Source organism: Charadrius vociferus, unplaced genomic scaffold (genome assembly GCF_000708025.1).
Source record: "Charadrius vociferus isolate BGI_N301 unplaced genomic scaffold, ASM70802v2 scaffold505, whole genome shotgun sequence".
NCBI classification, from domain to species: Eukaryota; Metazoa; Chordata; class Aves; order Charadriiformes; family Charadriidae; genus Charadrius; species Charadrius vociferus.
Genome location: NW_009648645.1, coordinates 275846 through 295373, shown reverse-complemented (window position 1 = coordinate 295373; position 19528 = coordinate 275846). Strand labels below are relative to the sequence as shown.

At 39.7% G+C, this 19528-nt stretch overlaps 1 protein-coding gene across 1 annotated transcript in view; it reads left to right on the top strand.

Annotated features, from left to right (window-relative positions):
• The window catches only part of TRPM3 (transient receptor potential cation channel, subfamily M, member 3), a 279012-nt gene that overhangs the window by 200887 nt on the left and 58597 nt on the right, over positions 1-19528 (top strand). The window contains exons 9-10 of the mRNA XM_009886395.1: positions 11174-11246; positions 19027-19127. Coding sequence (XP_009884697.1) covers positions 11174-11246; positions 19027-19127 — 174 coding nt within the window. The remainder of the gene's footprint in view (positions 1-11173; positions 11247-19026; positions 19128-19528) is intronic.

Sequence of the window (19528 nt, the reverse complement as noted above, 5' to 3'; positions counted from 1 at the left end):
AATTCTGCAAACCTCATTTGATTTCTTTTTGCTAAAGAGATAAAAACATATTTTGTTTTTTCAACTGCCAAAAAGTCAGATGAAGTTAGCTGGGCTTTGCCATTGACTCCAAAGAGAAAAAAAATCTAATCCTAGGACTGGGGGTTTTATTTCAGTAATTCAGAGAACAAGTTCCACAAGCAAAGCAGCTATATGCATTAAAGCAAAACAAACAAAAAAAAAAGACAAAGGCATCTCTTGTATTACACTGAAGCCTTGACAAGCTTTTGATCCTACCAGCTGCTTTTCAACTGCTGTCAGATGTGGTAGGGCTTCTGCTGACATAAAGGACAAGAATGTCAGGTCTACTGTTGAAGCAAAAATGCGATTTAGGCAGTTATTTGGTCATCCTGAATGTCTCCTGTGCCATCTTCAGCACAAGTCTGCAGAGACTAATATTCCTGTTGTCGCTTACATTCAGTAAGTAGACATTTTCTGTTTTATTTGGTGCATACTGCCTGCGCAATTATCACAGATGGAGTGACCTAGTACTACAAACCTCTTTTCTTCCTACGTATTCTGTGATTAAAATTGCAGCTACAGAAATTAAATTTAGAATGGTTTTTTTTTCCCTCTAAAAATATAAGCTTGTGAAAATATCCATTACCCCATTTACACTGTTAACAACTAATTCTGGGAAATGCACACTGAATTATTATACAGCTCTGTCAATTGTCCCAGTAATGAAAGTGAAGGCAAAACAGTACTGCGTGACACAGCAACTTCCACATTAGATAATATAGACCAATTTTTGCAATCAGTAAATTGGAGGGATTCAATGCAGTTTGTAAACTCCTCAATACTGTTCAGAAACCTTTCTTACTCCCTCGTTCTGTTGTGTCTGGGGAGTTGTAATTTCTTTTGCCTTTATTAGAAAATATAATTACTCTTTCTGTGGCTTCAGAAGGGGCATGGAGACCCATTCATTACTGCTATAATGTCTTAGTCATAGATGAGGAGCTTACTGTATAAGATGCAGGTTCTGTGTAGATACAGAAATAACTGCAAATTTACTGTCCTATAGGAATATCTTACACCAAATGTGCTGTCTTTTCCAAGTATTACCTACTTAGGCTCATCAGCAAAGCAGCTAGGAAACTAATGTTTTGTGGCTATTTTTGCTGCTTGGTTTCTGTGTTATCATGAGGTTGTTGTCACTCTAGATACAGCATAGGCATACGTCAGCATCATCTATAGCAAAGCAAACTGGGCATCCATGGATTGTCAGACTATTTGAAAATATGTGGCAAAACAGAACTAGAAATTGAATTTTAAGATGGAGCAAGAGTCCTCACCTTCAATACTGTTGGCCACCCAACCAACTCACCATACTTCCTTCTAAGGTTGGCAGTTTCAGTTCAGGTTAGAAGACGTATGTGTGCGAGTAAGTCATGCAGACAACATTGTTTAGGGCAATGACTTGCAAGACACAATTTTTCAGTATATACAGCCGTGGGAATAATAAAACTGAGTTCTTGTTCTCTTAAACTAACAGAATATTAGGTATATTCACCTCAGTGATGAGCTTTTTACATCACTCATGGCTTTTTTATTAAACTTTGCCTTGAAAACAACTCACTTTTACATTGCTTAGGATCTGTAAGCAAGAGGTAGGTTATAGGTTAAATTACCTCACTAAAAGCCCAGAATGACATTACTTTGCTTGGCTGGTTTTTACAGAAATTGTCCTGCCCAGGACTGTCAGTTTAGCAGGACAGAAGAGACATTGCAGATCCAAGGTTAGGTGCCAAAAGGAGCCAATTTATTCAAGAGTAAAACTGCGTAAAACTGTGATTTGCTGCAAGTTACTAGTTTCCCAGAATGAGTAAATAGGACTTGTATTGGGACACCCACCCGCATGAAGACCAGGGATAACTGAGACTCCAAATGTCAAACAAAGCTCAAATGGTACGCGCACGGGTCTTACTTAGAAGATCAGACACACACATAGATAGAAGTTGACTCTAACCTCTCCAGTCCGTGGTGTGGGTGCCTGCTTATCTGGCAGAAGAAGAGTGCTTTCTGGGAAAAATACCCATTTGCTGGGGTTTCATGGCAGCTACATCTCATTTAAAAGAATTTTATTCAGGCTTCTCCCCAGTATGTGCTGGAACACATGTCTGATTCTCACATGATCAGTGGATCAACATTTGTGGATAATAGTTGCTGTGGGATCAGTGAGGTTAATAAACTCCCGTATACTAGGTTTCAATTGGTCTTAAATCCTATTATTTGGGACTCAGGTGTCAGAGCCTTCCAGGTGATAAAACGTTCTTATTTTATTCACTGTACCACTCATGTCCCTTTCTACCTATTTAAGTCACTTTATGTTTTCAGAAGAAAATCTATAAAAGTAATGTCTTGTCAGCACCTCCAGGAACCCTGTCTACGCTAGAAGAGGTGGAGGAAGTGAACTACGTCACATTTACTCTACATATCTTTCCTGAATCAGGGTGATGGAAGAGCTTGGATTACACCAATGTTTGAATTAAAATGCCTGTCTAATCAGCCAAAATTATTTCTGTCTTCATGGTTGTTCTTAACCTGTTCCAACACTGCGAGTCTACATGGAAACACATCTGTGTTTATTATCACAGTCTGTTGGTGTGCACAGACCAGTAATTTAAAGGATAACTTCTAAATTCTATTCCCCTGCTTATATGCTTTGTGACCTACAATTCATATTTAATCATGTTTCTTCAACTTTAAAATCAGGGACTGGTATTTCATTGCCTGAATAGTGTGATAAATGGCCTAATGTAACAACAGCATGAAACCTGTTGTATAAGGGAAAAGGACTGTTTTCAATGTTTTTACTGCCCAAACTTATTTTTAGTTAGTTATTCTGCTGGAAAATACGCATATTCCATTCCAAAAGGTTGACAGTGCTGTAAGGCGTAAAAAGTATGTGCACATGATAAAATATAAAGTTTTTTTACATGGGACAGAGCTGTGAGATTTCCATAGCCTTTTCTTTTCAGTCATTAACGGGATGACACAGCTGTCTCAGTCTTGAGCAAAGCTACCAATTACGGGGGAAGCCAAACATTTACAGTAATTTGTGTCAAATGATTTTCTGTGCACCTAGATGGCTCCTCAATTGCAGAATTGCTGCCTTTCTTATAAGCACTGATTTTTCTTTTTCTTTCCTGCTTCTTACCAGACGATAAGTCTATGGCAAATTATTGGATCAAAGAAAAATGTGAGGTGTTGCAGTGCTGCCACAAAGCAGAAGGAGATGTAAAATTCAAATTTCTCCCCTCATATCTGCTCCCTCTTATTTCTTCATTTGGAATACTCTCTTACTCCTCAGAATAGGAGACCACTTAATTTAGTTTTTCCCTAAATATAATTCTCTCCAATCCTTCTATTCCTGAATTTCCTCTTATTTGACCATCCCCTCTCTTCTGCAGTATTATCCATTGACTCACCTGCTCACTTTGATCTTTGTTATGCCTCCACATCAAGCAGCTTTTCCTTTGAGTTAAACAGGATTATTCATTGCAAGAAAAAAGGAAATGCTTTCCTCTCTTTATCTGAACCATTTTGAGGCTTTGCATAACTGACCTCCTTTAATGTTTTGTTTTATCAGACTCTCATTTTTCTTTTCATGGTAGTTTTCTTCTGAAATATTCAGGTAGGCCTAGCTAAATTAAAATGTCAACATGTAGTCTGGAAGGAATTGCCTATTTTGCTGAACCAGCTCTCAAACAGGAGAGTTTCAGGTTGCATCCGCAATTGCATCTGCTATTTTGTAGAAAAGGGAGATGTTTTTTTCTGTCTAATGTAACTGAGATGCATACAAACAATTTGTGTGTTTGTCAGAGGTGAGATTTAAACACATTCAAAAATTTTCTGGAGGTAGCAGGAAAAAAATCACTTTCAATGAATATTAAATCACTGTATATTTTCTCCTGATGTCATAGTGAAATGATAGCAAGAAACAGCTCCATCTCTAGAAGTATGAATAATTTGCAGCATTCATAAAACGCTATGAACACAGTATGTAAAGAGAGCACTCTTGGATGCTTTCTCCGCTCTCATCACTGCTACCTCTGTCTTCACCTATCCATTGCCTACCCAGCAGGCACTGTCAATCTGAGGTGTAGACAATGATTGTTCTTCTTCATCACTCATCTCCTTCACGCCAGAGGGTAAAACGCCTTTCTGTGCAGGTGTGCTCTGCATTCTGCCTGCTCATTTGATGGTGGTTCCTCTCTCTCCAAACAAAGCTAAAATCTCAGCTCACTCTTCTTACTCTGAAGTGGTTGAGGTTAACCCTACTGTAAAAAAAAATCAAATGTTCACATGTAATAGAATATTTTAGAAATATGCCTTTAGCTATGCCTTGTGTGGCATAGCTATTCAAATTCAGTCCTGGGCCCTTATACTGGCCTTGAACAGACGCAGCTCTTCTGTCTCTGTGGGGTTTTCAGAATAAGTAGTAGAAAAAAAATGGTGTGGTGGGAGGGAAGGACTCACTTTTTGGATAGAAAAGGCATTAAAAGAGGAATTGAATATGCTGGTAGTTGGGAATAATTTTTAAGTCTTGTGATGAGTTTCACCAAATACCAAATTTTAAACTATTACAAAACATTTTTTTTACATTGTTTCCCATCCTATGACCTGGAAAATCTGCAGTTAATGATAAGCGTGACTGCTGACCCTACCTATTGCTCTTGCTTCTCATTCTAGGGGTAAAATCAACCTAGTCTGTGTAGAGTACAAACCTGTTCACAGTGTAGCAGCTCATACTGATGAAGGTTTATCATTTATATATCCAGCTAGGCCTGAGTATAGCAAACTGTGACACAGCCATGCTGACTTAGAGAGGAGTCCATAAACCAAACCAAACATATTTTTGTGTCAAGAAATTTCCTATAGATCTATATGACTTGCTCAACAGGGGACTATAACTGTTTCTGGCCTGTCTTCTGCACAAGTCTTTCCCTCTCCACACACGAGAGGTCTGCTTCACCCAGATTAGTAATGGACAAAAACGTGAAAAGTTATTGAGGAACCAGGCAGGGAAACAAGTTGTAAGAATTCAGAAATTTTACAATTAGAACCTATTACAACCTGCTGCTTGTCCTCCTAAGTATCTTAGTGCTCCTGACACTTCAGGGGTTGTCTCACCTATGACTTCACTTGCTTTCTGTTTGACCACATCTTCCCTCCTCAGCATCTGTTTGACATATCCTCCTCTTAGCAAGTCTTTTGATTTGGCAGCTGCCATTAAGGAAACCACATGTACCCATCTGCATATGGACAGCTCTGATTTGTATTTGTAAGTTAACCCTGCATTTACATGCATACAGAACTTGGGAATTCCTAAGTAGCAGTGTAATATCCATATCTGTCGGTGTGTGTATCATTTCTGAAAGTCTGTTTGGTATTCACTGCTCTCAGGTAAGACAATATTACCTGACTTTGCCTATAGAAGTGCAATGCAGTATCAGTGTGAAGGCAGGAAAACAACAGAATGCATCATATTAGGTTAAATTGACCCTGCTGAGCCAGAAACTACATAGTGGACAGGGAAAGGGAAAGAAAAAGTAATCTGATAAGAATGGAGCTAGTGCTAAACAGAAAGCAGAGATGTCTTAAAAGAAGTGCTTTTTGATAGAGTCTAAGGTCAGACAATCTCTTCCCTTTACTCCCCACCATCCCCAACACCTTGCTTTCTATCCTGCTGCTTTTTTCCTCCATCTCTTTGGTTTTTTACTTGCTTTCTACCTGCCCTGCCTGAAAATTAGTTTTCTGCCCTGCTGGACTGTAATTATTGCTGGCAAGTGTCACTGTGTGCTGCAATGATTGTGCTTGCAGAGAAGGTCTGTTTTGGCTCAGTGATTTCCTCAGTGATTTCCTAGTACATTTTCCTAGGAAGAATTAGGACACAGGTAGTTTTTTTTTTCCTGGAAGGTAATCCTGTTCACATTAAGATATTTGAGTAAAATCTGCAATGAGGTAGAGAGAAGACCTTTCCAGATTAGGGGGTTGGAGGCTGGGCATGGGGTGACTTTTCTTGCTTTTAAGGACAAATCTCATCCATTTCACTCAGGCAGGTTTTGTGGAGGCAAATGAGCAGTCTTGTGACAGAAGGGTTTGGCTGGTGGGTCCCAACCACCTCCTCCTGAGAGGAGCCCAGCAGAGCTGGTAGTCCTTGCCCAGCTGCCCACAGCATTGGAAGTAGCTGCTATCTACTGTACTTTGCAAGTAGATCACTACAGGCATATCAAAACAAAACCAGGCATTAGAATTACATTTGGCAAGAATCTGGATGCCTATTAATACTGGTTTTGCAGCTTGTTGGTGCAACCTTTGTTGGTGACTCAGAGTCATTTTTGCTTGTCTGTTTCAGGTGTGTTTTCATCTGAAGATTTAACTCTTTCTTCAGTGCAGTGCAGTACAGTTTCGTATTTGTAAGGGATGTTAACATCAGCTTCTATTATATTTGTAAAGAAGAGAAGAAAAATACATTTTAGAAAAAGGTCCTTATTGGAAGTCATAGCTGTTCACTGAGATGCCTCAGGCAATTACCTGAAAAAATCTTTTCAAGCCAATAAATAGTGTGCGATCTGAGGAAAGAAAGGAGGAAATCGAAAAAACACCACCCACGGTGGTGGAGGAGGAACAGGGAAAAACTCTTCTTTTAAAATAATTGAGCTTAACATCAACAGTTGAAACTACCAGCTACATGGAAGTAATAATGTGGCCCAAATCCCTGGGAGAAAAAGAGAGTACTTGATTTTTGGATTTTTTTCTTCTTTGAATGTAAATTGTTTTTTGCCTCAAAAGAAATAGCTGAGTAGGGTAAATGGTAGTTTTTCTCTCTAATACAATTTCATTATGCGCAGAAAAATAGAAACAGTTTGAATCAGATCAGTATAAAGAAAATCTCTCAGTTTAAAGTTATCTTCATTTTTTTCACAGCAATGCAAAGGAATGGCCAGTGGTAGTCTGACTACTACTGCAACTCTTACTCCTTGTTTTCTTTTGGCAGGGTGAGCAAGTCAAGCATGTATTACTTTTTAACTCCAACTTCTTAGAGGGCATTTTTTTATAATTAAATGTCCTGGATTTCATATACACACCTTACTAGGCTGTTTTCCTTATATTTTTTCAGTACAGTTATACAGAGGCTAAGGTTCAACAACAGACTTAAATGGGACTACAGTAGGTCTTTTTAGAGGTGAATGGCTCTTAGGCGGTCTGTCTTCATTTAGAGAAGAGAGGCTTTCTTTTTTTCTTAGTAATGAGTTATTAAATGGGTTTCTAAGTCTTTAATTTACTCTTATTTTTGCATCTTAGTGTCAGACATTCATCCAGCAAGAGGTAGATGGGAATAGAGTTTACTGACCCAGATATTTTCCTTTAGCACAGCAGTTTTATATACATTAGGGTAGTAGCACCTGTAGCCCATTCTAACAGGGCTCTAGTCAATGGCCTATTTTTAACAGCACCAATGTATTTTTTCTCAGTTCTCTGCAGTGATTTACCCACCAGAGCACCGGTAAATGGCAGTTATCAAGATGTCAGATGCATTAATGACTCTTGACACTAGATAAGTATATTGCAAACATAAAATTCTTACCTGTTAATTGGGAGAAAAGAAATCACCAGAAGAGCACATCTCCAGCAAGACAGATAGGCTTTTTGAGACCTAGAGATACAGAACATTTCTAAGTGTAAAGTCTGCATAAATACTTTAGGATGCGACCCTATCTTCTCAAACCTCTGACTACAAAAATTAAAGGACGCTGGAAAAACTACAAAGATTGTATAAGTAAAGAAGTGAATCCATATTTTAGGAACAATTGCTGAGTCCTCATAACTGTACTCACAAAATGCAGAAACAAAATTCATGCTTTCTTTTCGGAAAGGCCTGAGACTCTTTAGCACAAGGCACTAGGATCTCATCCAACAGCAAATTGCATGTTTTTCTGTCTCTCAGTGTTATACAAAGCTTGTTTGTTCTCTTTTTTTATCCATATTTAAAAGTAACAGGAAAAAACGAAGGGGCATCATTTGGGGATGCTTTTCTAACAAAAGTTGTGAGAAAAGGCAGGGGGAATGCGCAATGCAGGTCTGCTTGAGGTACTCAGGGATGAAGATACAAATGCTTCAGCAGCCAGCATGCTGCAGCTTTAAACCTCGTCTTCCAAAATTCATTCTGCAGTGCCATGAATGCTGAAATATTTTCCTTTGGTCATTTAAAAGCAAATACTCACATACCTTAGTACAAGCAACCAGCACATCTGGTAAAGAAACAACGCAAACAAGTTCTATGAAGAATGCTGCATACAAGGACTAAGATTTTATCAACAAAGATTTTATCAACAGTGTGACAAAGTTGGCTCCTCACCTAATTACAGTGCAGTCCTGCTTTAAATCCTCCACTTTGTGAATGGAAAAGAAAAACAATGGTGAAGCTTTAGGGCAACAGTGGAAAGAAGAAACAATTGATCTTCTCAAACCCATGAGAAACCATGACAGGGCAAAGACATGCATATGAAGTCCAGACTGATAAAAACCTGTTTCACCAGGTTGGGAGCTAACAGTTCAAAGGATGACTAGCTGTGAAAAGTTTCTCAAAAAAGAAACTGCATAAGTAAGAGTGGTAAGGTGCTCCAGGTTGTCCAAAATCATCTTCAGGACCTGTAACCAGAGAGAAACCAGCTATGGACAGTTACAGTTAACCTAAACCATAAGGAGAAGCTGAACGTATCTGTTTACTGTCCTAAAAGATTCTGTGCATTCAGAACAGGCAAAGGTCCATCAGCTGAGTCTTTCAGTTACCAAATTTGCATCATTTTGAAATTAAGTATCATGATACATTGTCTCAGTTCTGTCTAAAATTCTAGTTCAGTCTTGGGCATGACTCCCAAAATGATAATAATTCCGGTATGAGTGAGCACTTTCCATTTCCATCTTTTTTCCCAACCATTTATCTTCCTTTTCTTTATTTTACTACTTGAATTATGTCTAGACCTCTTAAACATAATAATAAAGTAGCAGTTACTGTGGAAAGATAGCCTTTTTATTCTAAGGTAACTAAATTACATAGTTCTATTTTATTTTTAATACAGCAGCAATTTGTTCTGCTGATGTGGGTTTATTCTTCTGAAGCATGCAGGGAAGAGGGATGAAAGAGAAGCTGGAAATTTAGCATTATATGTGGTCCAATACATGTAAAGTGCTTCCCTTAGTTTTCCTGTGGTGATAAGCTGTTCAGTGCTTGCAATTTAAAGGATGCCTTTTAATTAATCTGGGAGTTCACTGGGCCTGTGTTTAGTTTGAGATGTACTTTGTTCTTCCACTGAGCTCCTGTTGTTCAATATTTTCAGCCCCCTATGTGCAGACAGCTTCACCTTTGGCCTTAAAGGAGAAGGGCATTTTGTGTCTAGAATCTTAAAATCATAGAATCATTTAGGTTGGAAAAGACCTTTAAGATCATTGAGTCCAACCATTAACCTAGCACTACTAAGTCCACCACTAAACCATGTCCCCACGTCACCATGTCATTTGCCATGTGGTGGTGCCACCAAGTGCGGTGATGCAAACCAGAGATTCCCAGCATTATCTGATCTGCTTGCCAGCCTGTCACATTCCCCTTCAGTGCTACGGAGATGCCTGTTGCTGCAAAAATTGTGTAGGAAACTGCAAAGTGTTGTGAGGATGTTATGATCAGACTGTTACGTGGCAACATTGCATTCACTCACATATAGTCTCAGGAACACGTTGAAGGGTCAAACTAAGGCTAATTTGAAAACAGCCTACTTTAAATAGGCAGGACACCTAACATACATAAATGCTTTTTCACATTAATTGTTTTAGGCATCATCTAAATCAATCGACTAACTGAGCTAAGCCTGTTTCCTATTTATCCAATTTGCCTTTTCAGTCTCTTAACATGCTGTACTACATACTGTCACTGATGCCAAAGTCTCTTAGCTCCCTTTGAACCCTGTAGAGCTCTAGGGTCAAGTGAAGGTAGAATAGGTGCTACAGGAAGGCTACAGGGGATTTCTTGGGATACACCCTGCAGGGCTATTTCAGCTGGCAAACTGAAGCTTGTCGCCAAGGTGTTGTCTTAGCCTTGACCACTTTATATATTCCCTTTCCCCATCACAGTACACTGTTCTTTGTGCCCCGATGTTTGCTGACCCTGATGCTGCTGCAGTTCAGTGGTGCTATATGAGTAGGAATTTAGGAATGTGGGGACAACATATGCTGCTGAATATGAGTGTAAAATATGTTTACACAATGCCTAATTAAAAGTATCACTTAATTAAAGAAAAAAAAAAAGAGGTAGTCTGTACTGGCAAAAGGAAAAAAAACCAAACATTTAACACATATTCAGATCAAAATGTTGACATAGGTTTCATTAGCAAAGGAAAGGCACTAATAAAAAGCTGCAGTCTCGATTGCTTCACAATGAAGCAGGGGCCCAAGAGCAACTATTGCCATGGCAACAAAAGGAGCGAGGGGATTTACACTTCTATATGATTCAGTGCAGTTTTAACCAAGAGTGAGACTGGCTTGAAGGAACAACCCCACTATATTCATTCTTATTCTTTATGAATTGTGTATCTCATCTCACTGCCTCAAAGTTTATATCTTATAGTGATAGGTCGCTGACCACACCTGACAGAAGAGGTTCCTGGACCTGTTAGGAGCCTAATTCTTAGATTATTTACCTAACTTCCTGCTATATAAAATCATAAGGTTGCATAGGTTGCTGATTTTGATTGAAAATATTTATTCAATGCTGTATGCCATAAATTAGGTCCACAACCTATAATACACCGAATTCCTCCTAGTAATGTATTGGAACACTAAATCTGATGTTACTCTAATAGAAGAACATTCCTTCATCTCTATTTTCACTCTGTAAGTATCACTGAAGACTTTTCTTCCATATGCTTATTAATACAATTTCTACCTTAAGCAAATTTTATCTCACAAAAAATACCATGTGTTAATCCTATCTAATAAGCTTCTCCTAAAACGTGTTAAGATCGTCTTGTAGCCATAAGGACATTTTGAGATCCAAATGATGCTGCCCTGATTTGATTTCTTTTTAAAAAAATTACCCTGTTTTCAATAATGGTATTGTCTTTTAACATTTCAGATCACAGTATTTCGCATGGGATCAGAAGGACATCAGGATATTGATTTAGCTATCCTGACAGCATTACTAAAAGGTAATGGAGTTCCACTCCACCGTGAGTCAGTATCAATCCAAATGGATTAACTCTGTGTCTCTGCTGTGCTGAAACCTGCATTTATTGACAATATCTACCGCATCGAGATGGTAAATTTATACCGTGAAATTAAAGTATACTTTTTGCTCTATCTGGTTTATACAAATTCAGCTCTTTCTTTAATGTTTAAATAGCTACTGGTTTTCTTTTCTGAATTTTTATTCTCCATCGACAATCACTAATGCATCACAGGAAACATCAGTGGTGATCCCCCACCAGTTACCTGAGAAGATTAGTACTCAACAGGCAGATAGCCAAAGAACTACTCAGACTTAGATTGCCTTGGTGGCTAGTAGAACATCCAGAAGGAGGTTATCACCCTTTAGATAAAAGTGGCACTATTATCAAAGCAAAATGTTATCTGTAGTCATCCCAGGAAAGTCTGGAGACTGTGTAGGATTCCTTCCAGCCTCCACTGGTACAGCTAAGAACTCAGCTATTGGGGTGGTAGGGGTTTTAATCTTAAACTTCGTAGGCTGCTAAATCTTTCTAAGCCATTACACGTTACACTTATGCTCTTAAAAGATTGCCTTACAATAAATATGCTGTTGCTACAGTTCATTATAAACCCCGGTCTTGCAGACACTGACACCATTTAGCTTGGCTATCTTCAAAATATGGTATTATAAGGTAATTTAATATCTGCTTGCAAATATAGAAACAGGTGAGATTTTAAAGGCTCTGAAGCTCATGTACTTATTCGGTGAAGGATTATTCTCCTGAGCAAGGACTGGGAGGTTCTAGTCCTCCATTTATATGCTATTTCCCCAGATGGGATTTCCCCAATTTGCATGTATCAATCACCGTGGTCATCTTGTTGCTGTCTGGACTGTTTTGTGCTATGTAGTACAGGCCATACTGATTTTAAAAACAGAATAAAACATACCAAACAATTCCAAATAGCAATCTGAGAAACATTAGGGAATGGACTTCCAAAGGTGACTAGGGAAAGTTATGCTTCATGAGGCTGTTTAGCAGTTGTCATCATGCCATTGCCACCCCCACACCCGAGTAAGAGGGTACATAATGCCATATGGCATACCTGAATTTGAGTCATAACAAAACATGTAATACATGTACTAGGTATTCAAAAGATAATGGGAATTATTCTTGCTTGTTCCAGGGCCCAGTTTTCTTCTCAGTTTCTTCCTGTACAGACTCACAAAAGCTGCATGAAGAGAAAAGGTAGAATGCCTGAGTAACTTTCACCTAACCAAACAAAATAGTGTTTTACCTTTTACACAATTACTGATCCCATTTCAAAAATGTTAGTTCAAACATTTAAAACAAAAGAAGGAGGACAGGAGGAGTAAACAAGCACTGGCCACTTGAAAAGTATGATTACAACCTGACAGCTACCAGCCAAGGAGATGAGCTGGAATTATTTTGCTCCAGTAGCTTTTGTTTCTTAAGGCTTCTGTAGTATTGCTTTCTCCACTTCTTTTGCTCATTTTGATCAAGATACCAGTTGTTTGTCCTTCAGGTGACATGACTATTTTGCCGCTACCCTGAGGTAACAAGTTTTAGCCATCTGCATAATTAAATCACAAGACATTTGGGACGTCTTCACAGAGAAGCAATATAAATCAAGGAGAAGAAAGCAAAAAGAAACTAATTCAAAACAAGGAACAAGAATTATATCCATCACCAAATTCCTCTTTTCTTTTTTTCTCTATTTTAATTGCAGATTTCATTTTTATCTTAAGTATAACTGGATCCTACATTGTCCTTACTGTAAAGTGTATTCTCTTCACATTTGTACTGAAACTACGGCTTTTGATTTCTATTAGTAAGATATAGATTGTCTTAAAGTTGTGATTCCACTTTTTGTAGATACACTTTTGAGGTCTGAATCCCAACATAGATCCCTGAAGTCTTTTACCACCTTGAAAGCTGCCTCTTAGAAGCTGACAAAAATAAATCATAGGCCTGGGAGGGACTGTTTTCTGTTTGAAAAGTTCTTTTGCAGTATTTACATGAGCAATTGTGCTATGGTTGCAGTCCGGGCATATGAGTAGTCCTCTCTGACCTGGAATATCCATTTTGCAGGTGCCTAATTGGTCCTGTCATCTCCTTAGTAAACTAAAATTACCTTCTTTCTTCATAAAAGTAGCACAAGACTTCTGCACTACTAGTGAACTTCTGTTAGCTCAGAAGGTGCCTGGATCTGTGTAATTTTGACATCTCCTTTCGTGCTTGCCTGACAGTCTTGACTTGGTAATCAAGCAGGACTTCTGTCTTGATCAAGAGACAGGGGAACTAAAACTTACACCTCACCTTCCCTGCTCCTCAGAACTTTCTGATTATGAAGGTACTCTGAAAAGGCGGCAGAGAAAAGTATGGAACCGGTGAGTGATTATTAATTACTTTTCTCAGTCTCGCTGATGAGGATTTTGCAGTTCTTGCTAGCCAGTATTCAAGGTGTATACCAGCTAAATACAAATCCCACCCTGGTGTGAGTGATTTGTTCAGAAAGTAGGAGGAGGACAAGGACTGGGAAACACCAAGTATCATTTCCTGCTCGTTGTGTAAAATTTGCAATGACCTAATCTCTTTTTAAACCCACATTAGGCACACTGTCAATACAGGAACTCTCTTGGACAGGATATTCCACAAGCCCCAAACCCTGCACTGAATATGAGATTATTTCCTTGTTTGTTTTCATGAGTCACTTGTTTACTCTTGTCAGCAGATCTATCTTTCTTGGAAGTGATCTCCAATAAACTAGGGAATGGCATCCAATCTGGTTATCAATTTACATTGCATGGATGTCACAACAGCATATGGCTTGTGAATTCCTTCTGGTTTGTATTTTTTTTCATTTCAAGAGACATGCAAATGTGGGAAGTAAGTTTCCAATTGCGTGAATTTGTAGCAAGTAAATTTATTGATACAGCTTAACTGTTTGCGCTCTCTTAACTTGAACAGTTGGAACTCAAATAGTAATGGATTTTGTCCTTTTGCAGCTGCTAATTGAGCAGAAGGCATATGACAGGGAAGTTAAAGGCAGCATATGGAGATGTTCTAAAATGTAATTGTTTTGAAATGTCATCAAAGATCCTAGTTCACGAAGCTGTTGCAGTGTCTGGAGCATACTAGCAGCACCAGCCATGTTTCAGCTGATGCTCCAGAAGCCTTCCCAGTGCGATTGTTAGCATTGGGAAATACGTGCTGTGTGGTGCATGCACACAGTAATATTACTGCCATGTAGCCCTCTGAGATAAGCCATGTTAGGCTAATGCAGATCAGATGTCTCTGCATACTTTCGAGCCTGTGAATAAGTCACGATTCATGCTCACTGAACAGCTATCATGTAGTATCAGATGGTCCTGGAAGACAGCGTGATGCCAACCATGAAATCACCGACACAGAGTTGGGCCAGATATCTGGTTATTGCCCTTATAGATGTTGTTGCTATCACCTTTGTTATTGTCAATTGATTTGCTAAATGCCAGGAAGATGCTTGTAACAAATGCAGTGGAAACACCACCTTTTCACCAAAGAGCTGCTGAAACGGAAGACAACATAAGACCTGCCGAGATGCAAAGCAGAAAGTCAATTTGGGTTGCTACTTTCCCTAATCTAATTCTTGTCCTTAGATGATGATTCAAAGAGGACGCTGGCATGTTTAGAAGCACTATGGAAATGAGTCTCCAACAATCATTTCTGTCTAGATAGATGAGTTTTGTGACATATCAGTTTTCCAGATTCCTGAGCTCTAAGTATCATAGACTATCCCAGCAGAATCTGTTAGAGGTTTACATTGAGCACAGTAAACTTTAGCCAGTATATAAAAGACTGTAGCATATCTTTTCAGTAATGTGGGATCCTGCAAAGACACTGTACCCTGGCTCACCCAGGATACAGAGTCAAGTTTATGGTCCCAGACTTTATCATCAAGGAGTATTGTATTTTTGGTCAAAGATATTGGATAGACCATCTGACTTTTTACCAGAAGAATCTATGCAAGATATCCAAGCACTCCTGGATGGACCCCTAAGAGCATAAAGTTAACAACTGCAGGAACTAACAGCTGTCCCAGATCTCCTTCTTGTTCACTCAACTTTGCATCATCCTTGCATTGTCTGTCTATATCCCACAATATCTATACTGAAATAAAATACTGACAAATCAATGCATTGCATCCCAAATGCATCTTTTCTTCTAGGAGCAGATGAAAGGAGGGAAGAGTCCCACTGCAGACATTAGTCATGTTGTCTTAAAACATTCTTTTGAGGAACACATCTTATGCTCAGCCAGACACCAGGATAATGAGTAAATACTACATAGACATTAGTCATATTGCCTAAAATATTATTTAAAGCAGTAAGTATACTACGGTAATTAATATGCTACAGTGCAACTAAGCAGAGAATCCTGACATGAAACAGGATAAAACCAGAAAGGTAGGGAGGGGAAATGCTAATTCCTCACCACTGGCAGTGTTAAGGGCCTAAGAAGTGGTTCCACTGTGATCCCTACATTGAGTTGATGAGAGCAGTAGATTATTAACTCTACCTTATTTTTTGATTTCCCAAATATCCTTTGGCTTTGATTTGGGTACATTGCAGTGATGCTCATGAGTGAGATGAGTTCTCAGAGAGGTCACTTTTTAGATTCTTCTTACTGACTCAAATCCATGCTCCCACACTGAATGCAATCAAGAAAATGATTGAAAGGAGACAGTATCTTAAAAAAGCCCACCTCGCATTTGTTCTAGGGAGTTTTTCTTATATTAGTGGAATTATTTTTACTTCTTAATAACGGATAGAATTCCACCTCAAATAGCCTGAATACTTCCTTTTTCATTTGAGTCAAAAGTCACCAGTCTATCCTGGAATAAAATTGATTAAACATAATCTGCAGCCCGTATGCTGCTCTGTACAAACTTCTATAGCTTTTATATTCTTTCTCCTCTTATGTAACACCAGTGTAATCCACATTCACCTGAAAACCACATAGGCAAGACAGGAAAGAGGAGAAGGGTGCACAGACTTTCCAGCAACAAACCTCACTCTGGGAGCAGTCAACCCTCCACGTGCATCAGACCCTCAGCATATAGACCTGTAGAACCCAGTCTATGCCCCAGCTGATGGACTGGTTTGTACCCTAAGTACCAAAACCCCTTGAGAAACCATACATTTCCTTCAACTGCCAAATGTCTGCAGCACTCTGCGACACAGTGAAAGGAACCGTTACGGTAATAAGCCCTGAGAAGAGCATCATCTCTGGGATTGCACATGCACTCACAGGAAAACCCATCCACTGCTGGCAGCCTTAATCACCATCGAGGGAGGTGGAAAGGACTGAGGCTGGACTCCGGCTTGCTTTTCCCTCTGCTCGATATTTGGAGCAACAAGCATGCTCAAAGAAAACAATTCTGATTAACTGCTGGGCTTGGGGGCCTTTCTGGAGATGCAGCCACCGCTTCATGCCCCACGACAGTTGCTCTTTCACATGATCGGATGCACCAGAAGGCCCTGTGTTCATCCAGCAGCCGGGTCCTTCCTAAAGCACGCAAAGGCCCAGGAATGCTACGTCACCTGACACAAACTGGGGAAGGCTCCCTGCAGGGGTCAGAAGGTGTTCACCTGAAGCCTCTATGATCTGGCTTGAATTTTGGCTGAAGTGCGGGCAATGTAAGTAGCCCACTTCCTTCCCCAAGCCCATCTGATCTGCTCCCGATCCAAAATGGTTTCTAACCAGGCTGCACCCCTGGCTACACAGACCATAGGCTGAAGTCAGTTTAGGACAATCAGGAGGTGAAGCTCCCCCATCACATGTACAAAATGGTGCCAGGCTGCGGGACCACCATCACTGCCCCTGGGTTTTGGAGTTCATCCATGTGCCTCCTCCACCGCTCACCAGACAGCTTGCCTGAGCACCTGCCAAAGCTTTTGCTTCTCCTGCAGGCACATGGATGGGAAGAAGGAGATCCAATGACATTTTGAGAGGATCTGTTTTTTGCTTCAGAACGGGGGAGAACATTATTTGCTCTCTGTACTTAATTTACACTACCATACCCTATGTGGGTAATTTTTTTTCTGTTTTTATAAATAAAACTGTAGAGACATTTTTGTTCTTCCCAAAGATAAATATTTTCTGTACTTGAATTTTGCATGTTGCTTGTGTAAGAAACTCAGAAAGGTTCAGATGTAGTTGGCATCCCCATGAGGTCTCTTGTGAGAGCCTTTGTCTGTGTCATAGTACATAGCAATGAGAAGCTGTGTCTTATGCAAAAGGGTGTTCCTGTTATTTCTTAGTGACAGAAAGGTCTTTTACTGTTTCCACTGTTTTTTCTTCTTATCTTCATTTCTTTCTACCATCCTGGTCCTGCACCACCTACCTTTCTACAAGAGCTCATTTCTGTAATAAAATTAAAGTGATCTGGATGATCTACAGTCCACCTTCTCCCAAATAATTGCTGTAGATGTTGCCAAGTATTTAGTAAACCATGGCAAAGTTGACAGTTATGAAATTAAACTGTAGGCTCAGCGTCCCGAAGGTCTGTTGAACTGATCCTTCACAGAAAATTTCAGTGGCCAGCATGTTACACTTTATGTTTTCTGTGCCTCCAATTTCAGAGTCCACTTTCAGCTGGAACAGTGCATGATTTTGAATAGTGCTGAAATGGGGACAGAAATGCTTTGAAGTAGTGAAAAGCTCTTGTTTGTCCTCACTCCGTGATATCAGTATAAGAATGAATAAAGACAAGAAAACAGTGGAGTTGTGAGGCCTTTAAAAAATGAGCCTTTATACAATCACCTAATCGCTGCAAGCTGCTATGTAGATAAAAGTCGAAGGGCCCTTTATTTATTTGGTTGATCAGTTCATTCGGGCCAGTTCTCCCTGTGACACTGAAGCACAAATACTGTTTTGTTATTACAAATCAGCTAATAACCATGAAATCCTTAGTGAAATATTAAAAAAGCACAGCAGGGCAGGAATGTCCCACAGCGTCCATTAAAACTACAGGGAAAAACATACCTTCCTTTCCAAAAAACAAACAGCTCCAAACCCATCTTATCGTCTGCATTGTTTCTTATTGAATTTGGACATACCTTGACACCAGCTTTATAGCATGCTTTCATGAATACTGCATATATGAAGGGATATTTGTCCCACCGAGGCCCCTCAGCACAAATAGATAGAGGAGGAATTCCTATGCTTGTATGAGATCCCCAACTTATCAGGTGGGAATGCATAGAAGATATGCATAAAACGCATGACTATTGAAATTGGTGGGGTCTGTGTGAGCTGAGCCTGTTTGTAATTGCAAGACACACATGTGTGTGTATCTGTGCGCTCATGTGCATATGGGGGTGTGTGTACATATTCCTGCAGCCGGATCGGTATGCCTCCTGGGTTCTGCTCTGGCTCCCCGTCCAAGAGGAGGGAAACCAGTTCACTCCACTGCAAGTTGCATCTGCCTCTATCGCATGTCCCTACTGTATTTTTCAAGGGGGATGTGAGGAAATAATTAATGTTCATGAGAAAATCTGAGAACCATAGATTCAGATTTGAGAACCAGTACTTTATTACAGAGACAATGGAAGGTTTGGTTTTGTTTTAATGTGAGATCAGTTGCAGAAATTACATGGACATCTGTGAGACTTTTGACAAAGAGGAATGACAATGGTGGTCTGTTGACTGTGTCTAACGTATGGCTTGTTTCTTTTTTCTCCTCCTCTCCTCCCTGCACCCCTGTCTGTATACACAGGAGCTAACGCATCTGCTCCCGACCAGCTGAGCCTTGCATTAGCCTGGAACAGAGTAGACATCGCCCGCAGTCAGATCTTTATTTATGGGCAACAGTGGCCGGTACAGTATACATACAGCATCTCTTACTGAAAACACTTTAAACCCTACACAACATTAAATCCATTCTGTTGGCAGTGGTGGTTTTAACACAGTCTAAAATATACTGAGTCATGCTTCCAGACAAGCTCAAAGTTTCCATTCACAGCTACTGATGGCAGGCACGGTTACAAATGTAGTAGGTTTGCTTGTTCAAGGAAATGGTGACATCTAGCGATGCCTTAACACTGAGAGACCACACCTTTAAAGAAACAGGAAGCAAGACATTTACACTATCAAGCAATGATTCTGCCAGCTGACAAAAACAAGGGTCTGTTTACAGCCGTGCTGCAATGTCAGGCTATACGTTAAAGGAAAGGCAAAACTTCCTTTTGCTCTTCAAGCAGTACGCTTTTATATACAAT